The sequence below is a fragment of the Ambystoma mexicanum genome, chromosome 6q (genome assembly GCF_040938575.1).
Source record: "Ambystoma mexicanum isolate Mex_15411 chromosome 6q, UKY_AmexF1_1, whole genome shotgun sequence".
Taxonomy (NCBI): Eukaryota; Metazoa; Chordata; class Amphibia; order Caudata; family Ambystomatidae; genus Ambystoma; species Ambystoma mexicanum.
Window position 1 is genome coordinate 1,527,764,285 of NC_090937.1, and position 11,949 is coordinate 1,527,776,233.

The 11,949-nt window shown below is 45.9% G+C and overlaps 1 protein-coding gene across 1 annotated transcript in view; it reads right to left on the bottom strand.

Moving 5' to 3' along the window:
- The window catches only part of PANK2 (pantothenate kinase 2), a 58,366-nt gene extending 51,175 nt beyond the window's left edge, over positions 1-7,191 (bottom strand). The window contains exon 1 of the mRNA XM_069632221.1: positions 6,947-7,191. Within this exon, the coding sequence (XP_069488322.1) occupies positions 6,947-7,091 (145 nt within the window). The 5' untranslated portion in view covers positions 7,092-7,191. The remainder of the gene's footprint in view (positions 1-6,946) is intronic.
- Positions 7,192-11,949: the final 4,758 nt, after the last annotated feature.

An 11,949-nucleotide genomic window follows, 5' to 3' on the forward strand; every position in this document is an offset into this window, starting at 1 on the left:
ATACGGATCCGCAAAGACATCTAACATGGGCCCTGGCAAACAGCAGCAAAAAACAAACAAAAAAATCTCTGGGGTTACTATTAAAGAGATACATCCTAAAGAGCCTCCTACTGACTCAAGAGCCACTGCAAACTATTGCATAACACAGATACCAACTATCATGCCCCATGGACACTTGTAATCTTTTTCTAAATCCCAGCGGCGGTAATGCTACCATTCTAAATATCTGCCATTCCAACACATTGTAGAATTTTAAGGACATGAATACAACAGCTTTGCTTAGCATTTGTTATTGGAGACAAAAATATTGAAAAATTAACAGGTTGCAGATGCCAGAGATTGAAAGTCAGGAATATTGAAATAGATCGTATTACTCTGTGGAACATTTGTTAATTGTATTCATGAAGGAGCAAAAAAGCACGCTGTATAAAACAATCACTATTGCAGAAAGGAAGGTTTACAGATAAGTAGTGCAGTTACCCCACAGTACACAATCATCTCCAAAGAGGTTGCCAGTATTTTCTTCTTGGTGCCCAGTCTGTGCTGGAGGAGCACTGCATGGAAAGTACTCACTATGCCACAGAAGGAGTAGGCCAATTTTAAAGTGAAGATGAACATTCAAAACTACAAGGACAGCTCAGCACTTCAAATATATATAAAATAATGCTAACTGAACGAATATATATTAACAGGTCACCGAGTACATTAGGACTCAGTTGTAATCAGCCACTTAGATGTGTGAATTGCTTGTGTAGATGACAAAGCTCTTGTGTTGAGAACGCTCTTGTGATATAGGTACTCTAGACATATCCTAAAGCACGACCCCCCACACAGACCACTCCATACTAGTATATTACAATGAACTTCAGAACGTGATCACACCTGCACGGATTCCATAAAAATAAACAAAAAGAGAGAAGAGTCTCTGTCCATTTAATCCTGGCATGAAACATCTCAAGATACCGTAATTACTACTGCTGGTCACTGGTAATATGTCAGAAGTGGCAGGCTGCCAAACGTTTTGATAGGAGTTTAAGGAAAATGTGGCTTGGATGTTTTTAATTGAATTTGATATTCTAAAGATAACTTCGTAGAGTCTATTATTTACATTTGCTGTGAGATTAGCAATAACTGATAATTATTTGGTTCAGTTGTTTAGAGTGAAGCGATAACAGTCGTTTGAAAAAAAGGTGCGTGTATGAAGGATTGTGAAGCCACGGGTAATCAGGATGCATTTACCCATGATGCCTACTCAATAGATAGAATATGGACAACCAAACCAACTCTGACTTTGTTACATAGAGAGTTCAGCCTTGCTTTAGTTGTCCTTTTTCTCTTGTCACCAAATAATGAGCCTTGGGAATGAGGATCACAGGCCTCTGTCTGCACACAAGTGTGTATTGGCCCAAACCAATCACTTCAATTGTGGCACTGGGCTCCTTCTGCTGTCTTCATGGGGATATGGCAAAAGGAAGATGATTGCCTAGTTGGTAACGAATTTGATGGTTCCTCTCCAACCCCATGAAACGCAGGACACCAACTCCTGACAAAGAGCAAAAGGCAGGTTCTCTGTGAGGAAATATTTTCTCTGTGCTCCTTTCCTCCTATAGACTAGTATAGGATACTTTTTTTCTTTTTGCTTTTGTCTCCTGAGCGACTTTGAGGTAAAGCCTTCTGCTTTTGGTTCAGGTTAGAAATTGAATAACTTTTTTTGGTAAATGTACCTTTTTCTGACCGCTCACTTGGCATCACCTACTAGAGGCAATGCCCTCAAGTAGGGTGCTACATTTGTACTCGTGACTGGCTAGTGATATTTTATTTATTTATAGGGTGTTTAGTACAAAACTGAAATGTTCACACATCAATCATCAATTATTTAAAATCACAGACAGTACAATAAATGAGTTAATTACTTACAATTTCAAATCTTTGCATGGTTGATAAACCTCACAGTTTAAAATCTTAACAAATCTTAACACCAGCAGTCCAAATTGATCTTCTGGTTAACACTGTATAAAAATACTAAAAAACAACAGCAAGTTTATATACTAATAACATGGAGCAGTAAATAACCCAATCGACCTGACCATAGGGTATAAATGAGGTCCCATCCATTTAATATCTGCGCGAAACTAAGAGGAGAATGAGAAAGGAAAGCAAGAAACTTTTCTCCTATACTAAAACAATTTTCAATAATTTCAGTAATCTAAAAGACAGGGAGATTATTTGTATTAAGGATTCTAATCCATAAATCCTCCTCAACGCAGCGTTTTCCGCCCACAACAGACGCAGAGCTGGGCAAGATGCACACAAATGTTTTCGAGTTTCATCATATAAAGCACAGTGCCTACAGAGGCTTCCCGTCTCAAGCCCCCCCCGCCCCCCCGCCGAGGGACCTTCTCCTTTTGCCCAAAACATCCATAGTGGGGAACAGATTTAACTTTAACTTCAACATTTGGATCATAAATTCCCTAGACTGATACTTTTTCCAGGTATGCAGCTTGGGCGTTATAATTCTTCAAAGGCCAAGTAAAATGATCGTTATAACAACGAGGTTCCAACAGAACAGCCCTCTGCTGTATCCACACATATCTAAAAAGGATTTGTTGCCAATTCATGAATTGAGGAAATTTTAGAAAGTCTCTGTACACCATATGCCCCAATTCATTCAAGTAGACAAATAACGAGGCATTAGGCGGTCAGACTATGCCAGCATACAACTGAAGCTTTCCCCAGTCAGAGTCTTAGCAATTGCCCGAACTCTAAAAGAATTCCAGCGATTGGGACTGAGGCCGACAGGCGCAGCACCCTGCTCCACAACTTAGCCTCTAACATTGCCAAGCAAACCCAGTCTTCCCTTGTTTGGGCACCATAAACAAACTTCAGGACAATTTTCTCAGATAAAAAATGAGACCCTGCCTAACTTTTTGTCAAATTGGATCAGCCAACTAGTCGCTGCCTAAGATTGCGACTAACTCTGCTTCAGGGGCCTTTCTTCCATGTCCAGCATAAATACACAAGCCCAGATATTTATACATGTTAACCACCTCTAAAACGACCTTGCAGATCCCAACCACATTTTTTCCATTTCCTCTTCACCCTGTTGAGCACCAAGATGTTAGATTTCAAGGTGTTAATTAAGAGGTCTATCTTACTAAAGAAACCTTAACAGCCAGCAAGCCTCTTTGCAAGACTATCGGAGTCCTATCACAGATGACAACGTTGTCTGTGTACGCTAAGTATTGTACTGCCAGGTTTCCCAACTTAGGTAGGTTTGTCCTGGCAGTTTTCCAAAAGCCAAGCATATATAAAAAAAAACTAAAAAAAAACGTCCAAAGGCATACCCCTGTCACAGTACCTGGTTTGTCTTTCTCCAACGGGAAAAGGCACCATGTGAATCCAGTCTCATTTGAATTTTTGTTCCACGATGGAGAGCCTGCAAAATCCCAATCGATGCTTGGGGACATCCACCATCAGAAAGACTTCAAGAGGGTCGCCCTGCTAACATGGTCGAAAGCTTTTCTGATATCCAGGAAGGCCAAATAAACAGGCCTCCCCTGATCCCTTGCCTTCTGAGCAAAAAGCGCCAAAACAAATCTATTTAGAGCTGTTTCCACCCCCTTCTTGAAACCTGCCTCACAGGGATCCCCCTGTTGCAATTCCATTAGAATAATTTTATTTGAGGCATCCAACAAAGAAATCAGCCTATAATGCATCGGGCACAGTCCGTCACCTCCCTTAAAAAATAAAACAACCAGGGCCTTACACCAAGTCTCTAGGAATGTTCTAGTTACCAAAATATTACCAAACAGAAGTGACAAAATCTGGGACCAAATGGGGTTAACATCTTTAAACTGCATGTACCAGTGGCGCTTAAGTGCACTTTTCAGAAATCGTCTTTTAGCTTCAAAATCTTTAACACTACTAAAAACTCTGATTACATTCTCTTGTCTGATCACAAATTTCCAGCTCAGAGGAGAGAGTTAATATTCCAGATCCTTGCTACCGCTGACATAACTACTGAAGTCCTCATTATGGACCCCAACCAAGCAAAAATGAAACTATATCTTGCGGACTGGATTGAAACTCGTAGACTTTTTAATCAATACAAACGATTTCAAGAATAATCCATTCTGGAACAAACGCCCACATATGGCAGAGTCATATCTCCTTAAGTATCCATCGCCGTTGTTCAGAACCTCTATCTTGCGTTTCCGTCTAAATCTATGGCCCACTAGAGATTATGGCTAAACGCTCTATTATCACTAAAGAAAACAACTTTTGTTGTTTTTGCCAGATCAAAGAGCAAAAAGAAAACGTACAACATTTGATGACCGAGTGTCTAGCCTTATTTCCGCAAAGAGTTAAGTAATTTTCAGATCAGCACGTACGTCTAAACCATTTTGATGCCAAAACTTCATTGCAACTACTTTTAAGTACAACAAATACTAGCCTTAGAACAGCCACAGAGAACTTTTTGATTGCAGTTTTTGAAGTTGATTAACTACACTTACACATTTTGGCTGCACTGTTAACTATAAAATATTTACGATGACATAACACTAAATCAACATACATGTACAATATTTGCGAGCGAAATGAGTCTTTTTGGATCGGAATGCATTAATTTAATTTAGAAGAAGACGTTATTGAAAGATGAGAGCTTTGAGCATTTCGCAATTTGTCATGAGTTGATTATATTTGAATTTGGCCTAACTTGATTTTCAACTTTGAAAATGTTTATGTTAATTATGCTATGATTGTTTGTGCTAAATAAATGATTTATGTAAATTCAAGTTTTCTTTTAGAAAGTGTTGTAATAATTGTTTTATTGATGACATTGTAAGCTAATCAATTGAATGGCCGATTCAATTTTGAAAAAATATATATTGAAACGTTGATTTTCTTTTTCAACTGTATCAATAAAAAATGTACTTAAAAAAAGTATATAGATATATATCTATATCGAGCAGGAGGAGGCAAAGCTGGTAAAATATTGGGTGGGAGAAGGACTCGCAGCTATGTGGCTTGTCCCAGGGAGAATCATAGCAGGGCACACGCAGGGAGAAATAGTGGGGAATCCTAAAAGAGCTGCGTTGGAAGGACTGCCTCCCTTTGTAAGAAGCATGGCGGTATCCTGCCCAGAAGACTTGGAACGTGGGCAGTGGCGTACCGAGTGTGGGGCAGAGTGTAGGGGGGGGGAAATCAAGCTGCCCCCATCTCCACAGGCTCTTTTGAGAGTCTGACCGGGACACCTCTCCCATTCGGCACCTAAATGAGGGTGCCCAACAGGAAAGGTATACCTCTGGGAGGACAATGCACCCGCATTGTCCTGGCAGCAGGACACCTTACCCTTTCCGAACGGGAGAGGTGTCCCAATTTTGTCCCTTTAGAAATGTGCATAGAAATGAGTGATCAGCAGTGAGAAGGGTGCTTAATGCTGAAGGCTTTATAAAATAATGATGATGGCTTTACCTAAAGTTGATTTGGTAGGCGCACATTAAGCTGTATGATGCTATTGTGACTTTGCATGTAGGGTGGGGAGAATAAAATGAAAGCCATCCTCTTATTGCTCAACATATTTCTTCAATGATGTATATAGTGTAAAGTTACTTGTGAAAATCTAGTTTATTATGTAATGTGCGTTGCTTCCAAGACATTGCTAAAAATAAAGTATTTGAACACATGAAATGCAAAGGGAAATCTTTAATATCTATATCAACTAACCCTGTGCTCAGTTGCTTGAATTATCCACATCCCAGTTTCACCATTTAACTAAAGTGTGTTATCGTGGGCAGATCATCGCAGCGTCTTGTCTGCAGCTATTTAAGTGATTAACTTCAGAGCTTACGCTAATATGTCATGCTATTTAAAAAATAGACTATAGAAACGCTGCATATATAACAATAGTGCAATTTAGGTATTTTTCACCACAGAGTTATCTGCCACTTCTCTTGCTTATGGCAACTTGTTATAAAGTCACTCCCATGCTGCCTCAAAGTATCAAAGACTGATGATGCTCGTTCACATGTCCTTTTCTTTCAAGTCAGTTCTGTTGGTGCAATCCATATGCAAATTAGGAGGTTTAATTGTATTTTGCCCAAGAGGGCCTGGACAGCACTTTAACAGATGGGGTTCCCGCATCTGTAATGATGTGTTAGAATGCCATCTGCCACCAATGTTACCAAAAAAGTAGATTGGGCAGGGGTGGGCGGTTTGTGAGCGCGAATGAGACCATATGGAATGGCAAGCAGTACATTTGGGGCGAAAGTAGCAGGACTTTTTTTCGTGGCTCCCTCTCTCCTCTTGCAATGCTCGATAGTCCCCTGAGCGTGGGACACAAGCAGGTTGCAGCTCCACTCTCCCAACACCCACGAGAGAAAGACCGCCTGGTCATCAGCTATCGATTCACGTGCAGAAGGAAGGCGGAGCATAGAGGAACCCGGGCACAATCCGTGTGGCTCTGCACAGGGTCCCACTGCACCGTAACATAGGCGATGGATGGGAAGTGGCACGGGGAAGAGCTGCGCCCTATACATGCTGTCACTCTGGATATGGGGGCGGGGGGCGGGCGTGTGTGCACAGAGGCTGGGAAAGATGCAGAAGAGCGAGCAGAAGGCGTGTGCAAGGGAGGGAAAGATGGCAGGCGGGGAAACTGCAGAGAGGAAGCGTAGGGCAAGAGGGGAAATCCTAAGGGCTTCTGGCGTGTTATAGAGAGCGTAGGGAGTGCGAGATGGCTTCAAGGAAGAAGGTTTGGAGGGGGGGGGGGCTAGAGAGCTACAAAACAAAAGCAGGCAAGCCAAGGCAGCGACAGGTCGGAGAGACGCAAGACAGGACTGCAGGAATGAAATCATGATCATGGGGGGTTGGTGTGAATGGGGTGACCAGAAGCGGGTGCGAGGGGGGCGGGGCACAGCAAACCTCAGGGTCGGCGTTTGACACTTACGGGGGCGGTTCTTCTTCAGGGAGTCCAGCCGCTGCTGCCGAAAGCGCATAGTGGCCGAGGCGGAGGCGCCCGTGCACCGCGGCGAGGAGGGGCTGGTGGGGCTCCGCGGCTGCTGCTGCTCTTCTTCCTCGTCCTCGGGCGCCATGGCAGGAGGACTCCCCCGCCCTAGCCGTCGCGCGCGATCGCTCCCCGGCTGCTGCTGCTGCACCAGATCTCCCTCCCTCCCCCGCCCGCCCCTGCAGAGCGCACTGCGTTGACGGGCTGGAGGAGGAACTAACTGCACAGCCCTCCTGTCATCCGCCGTCCATTCTGCGCAAAGCATACGATTGATTGGCTCCAAGCCGAACCAATGGGGCATCGGTATCCACGTAATGTCTCATGAGAAAAAACCGAGGAAGGACTAGGAGGCCAGAGCATTGCTGCTACGCTGTTAAGCACTGACAGCTTAGAAGGCCACCCTCATACGCAGAATATCTGTCATAAAAGAAAACATCCGTGCCTCTTCTTTCGACATAGACTAGATTTAATATTATCTAAACGTTTTTGTTTTTCTTCTATAGCGACCATTTTTAAAGTAAATGTTTTACTTTTGTAAGGGTATGGGAACCGGCGTTTGGTCAATGTTAGCAACGTAACCCATATTTAACTATTTCTTATGCAATACCTTTCTTTTATCAGTTTATACTTATGTACTCTCCCTTCAGCAACTGACAGAATATCACTTTCAATAATGTACTCTTCTATTTGATAGGCATTTAGATTGGCTTAGTGATGTTAAGACTTGTCCTCTTTCTATATCCATAGTAATTTCTGACAGTTCTGGACCTGCTGATCTCCTAGGCAACAGCAGAGGGGGTGTAAGAGAGCGAAGAAGAAAGGCCCCTTTGTGGCTGAAGAGAGGAAGGAGGGGTAGAAAATCTATTTTGGTTGCTGTGATGAGGCAGAAAGCCCAAGAGTTTACCGAAGAAAAAAATCACCATTATAAGCAGCACTAAACAGTGCTTGACAAACAGCACACACTTCTGATAGAAAGCCCCAATTGCCAAGTAAAAACACCCCCGTTACAAGCAGCACATAATACGCTGTGGTGAATTATGTTGGGGCCACTCACTGTATGAATAGGGAGAAAAATTCAGGTCCTCACAGAATCATAGGCTCACTTCCATTCTATTTATTCCTACACCCACAGAAGCAGCTCCTATGCTTTTCCCACTTGCTCCCCCTGTCTGCATTTTCCCTCATGCACTTGTTCTCGTGCGTGCAATTTGTATACAAGTGGTCCAATGGGGGCAGGTAGATCGTGGTGCATGCTTGGGCCGTCTGCTTTCCTTTCGTATGTTCACTTCAGCATACCTCTCAGCTCACACACTTTTGGTGGGTGTTGTTGTATTTTTATGTTAGCCCCGAGTCCCCTGGTGTGAGAAGGCTCAGCCAACGTACCTCAGTAATGACTCCGACACACGTCTGCTCATTACGGGTTCCCTGCGGGCTCTGCTGAGCATGGGCGGCCCCTTTATTTAACACGCATGCATGACGCTAGCGATAGGGTCGCGTACACTTAACATCACATGACTCCGTAACGTCCCTCCTTTTTCAGGGATTCGGGTCCAGTATGTAGACCTTGAACCTGGTCGGACATCTTCGGCCGTCGCGGCGGGGGTAGCGTCCTTCCTCTTGGCCACCATCACAGTGGGGTTCCTCTGGTTCGGGGTCTCCAGTGTCTTCTTCAAATCCTGGTGCGGGATTAAGTAGGGGACCCACCTTTGATATGTTCTTCCAGTGGATCACGGGCATCGATTTTCTTAAAGAAATACGAGTGATCGTCCCCCTTCTGTTGGACACGTCACCATGGACCCGTTGACATGAGTCACGCCCACGGGGGTGGGCTCATAGTTTAGGGACAGCTTCCCCTCTGGGTGCCAGTTCCGCACGAGGACAGTGTCACCTACTTCAATGCTTGCCGGTTTTAAATGCCTCCGGATGTTTTCACGCTCATTGCGCACTCGCCGTTCTTCCATGGTCTTGTGGTCCTCAATGGCCCCGGGAGGTCATCCCTCGGCTTCGGGTATCAAACCCCTCGGGCACTGGTTGAACAGGGCCTCCGCTGGGGCCACCCCTGTGGACTGATGGGGTGTGGAGCGATACTAGGGGAGGAATTGGTACAGGTTTCTTCTCAATTCCCTCTCTTGGCTCTGAGTGATCAGGAAAACTTTATTGAGAGTCCGCATGAAGCGCTCCACCTCCCCACTGAATCTCGGCCAGCCAGGAGTTACTTTCCTGTGCGTGACCCCGCATTTGTCCATGAAGGTGGCAAACTGGCGGCCGTGAAATGGGGGACCATTGTCCGAACACAATACCCGGGGAAAACCATGGGTTGCAAAGATTTTGTCCATCGCTTGCATGGTCTGGTCACTGGATGTGGACTCCACCAGCTCCACCTCTGGGTAGCGAGACCACTGGTCAATGAGTACAAGGAAGTCCATTCCTCTTCCAGTGGATCCAAAGTCTGCATGTACGGTACCACTGGGCTTGTCGCGCCTCTCCATAGATTCGATGCATGGTTCTTTGACCAGGGGTGCGGGTGCTTGACACCACAGGCATCAGTGGATATACTCGTCGACCCTCCTCTCAAGGTCTGGGAAACAGACCTTGGCTCTTAGTTGTGCCTTTGTCTTGGCAGTGCCCTGATGGCCACTGTGTGCAAGTTCTAATACTCTTTCCACCAGTTCACAGGATTACAATCTGCCTCCCCCTCAGTAGCAGGCCCTTGTTGGACATGGACAGTTCATGAAGTGCGCGCAACAGCGACTGTAGGTCGTGTTGGATGTCTTTTCCTTTTCGGAACATGTCCGCCAGTGCCGATTTCCAGTCCCCGCTGCCCACTGCGTTCTGGATTAGCTGAAAACACCCATCAGCCTTTGATGCTTTGGCCAATTCCTCCAGCGTCAGAGCTATTGGCATAGTTGCTTCCACTACATGTTGAATGGCTTCCTCACAGTCTCCTGCTGCCTGTCTTGCCTGTGAGCTACTGCCCCTGGGATGGCCAGACAGATAGTCCGCAGGGTTGGGTGTACCCGGCCTGTACTACAGTTTTACGCCATACTCCATGAGGGTGAGCATCCACCTCTCTATCCTCGGTGGTGGTTTGGAGGATGCACACGTCATGATGGGGATCAGAGGCTTGTGGTCCGTGATGACTGAGACATGTTTAACTGAAAAAAAAAAATTCTCAAATGCCTGCAGCCCCACAGTATGGCTAGTGCTTCCCTCTGAATTTGAGAATACCTTTGCTCGGTGTCCCCGAGAGGGAGGCAAGGTTATTGATAAACCGTCCACAATAATTTACCATTCCTAGGAAGCTGCGCACCTCGGAGGGAGTGTCTGGGTGCCTTGCATCCTGAATTTCATTCACCTTCTGTGGATCACGTGAGATCCCTCCGGTGTGGAAAATGAATCTGAAAAACTCAATACTCGCCTTCAGAAATTCACATTTCTCGCGATGCAGGGTCAGACCTAGATCAAGCATCCTCTCCAACGCCTTCTACAGCCTAATCATGTGCTCAGTTTCAGTAGTGTCATAAACCAGGATGTCATCATTCAGATTGATTACACCTTTCAGTCTGGCGAGGGCATCCCTGATGACGTTCTGTAATACCTCCGCGGCTGAGGAGAACCCGAAACTCAGCCGTTTATACTGATATAGGCTGTTGTGGGTGGTGAATGTGATGATGTCTCGGGAGTCCTTGTGCAGCTCCAGCTGGTGGTATCCTGAGTGCAAATCCAGCTTTGGCACCCTGCAGTTCCCCCACCACATCATCTAGCGTCGGTGTCAGGTGGCGTTCCCTCTTGATGGCTAGGTTGGGTAGCCTCATATCTACGCAAATGCGTACAGCCCCCCCGGCTGCTTTGGTTTGGTCGCCACCACGATGGGAGACACCTATAGTGTAGGGCCCTCAATTCTCTCAATAATGTCAAGATCCACAAGGTTTTGAAGTTCCTGCACCACCAGTGCTCGTAAGTAAAAGGGTATGCGTCACTGCTTCAAAGCTGTTGGGCGCACCAACTCGTCAATGTGTAGCCGGATCGGCTCCCCTTTTAGCTTGCCAACCCCTTTGGAAAGGTCTGCAAGTCGGTTGGTGATGTCTTGGATGTCCGTTTTGTACACCGAGAGCGCTAAGTGCACTATATCCAGCGCCTCGCACGCGGTGCAGCTCAGGAGCGAATGTGGGCTGACATTAGTCACAAAGAATTCTGCTTTGATCGAGTGGTCGGCGTGAGTGATAGATGTTGTGAACACCCTTGGAGTGGAAGTGGATGATCACCTCTGAAGGAAAATAATTTCGCCTTGGTTTCTGCCAGTACTGATAGTCCGAGCAGTGCCTCGTAGTGTCGTGTTGCCATCACACACACAGACGCACCCATGTCGATTAATACTAGGGTAGGGATCTCACAGATGTCTACCACACACGTGAGCTGCCTGTGTTTCTTGGAGAAGGAATCAATGTTCGATATGAAGAATACTTCTTCATCTCCTTCCTTCTCCTCAGCGATGTCTAGCTCCTGGAGCTACTGTTTTACCGTGTCCACACTTTTCTGTTTGCACTGGCCACTACTGTTGTATCTGCTTGGACCTCGTGGGATGGCCACTGGATTTGCCGTCCGGCACATTCTGGCAAAATGGCCTGCACTCCCACAGCGCCCACGCACCCTCCCTTTTGCGGGGCATTCGCTTGCGTGTTGAAGGTCATACCCACATTTCTGACATTGCTGTGGCGAGTCGTTCTTCTTTTGGGTCCATCTAGGACGTTGGGGCCCATTGTTCACTGTCTGCCCAATGGCGTAGGCTTCCTCACTCTTTCCTGATTTGGCCGCTGCATCCATTCTGGTGGAACGGCTGTCAGCCATTTCATAGGATCTGCCCATATGTAGGATCTGCATCAGCGTGAGCCCCGGTTTGCAGAGTACTTGATGCCCCAGCTTCCCCGGACTGCAGCCTTGGATGA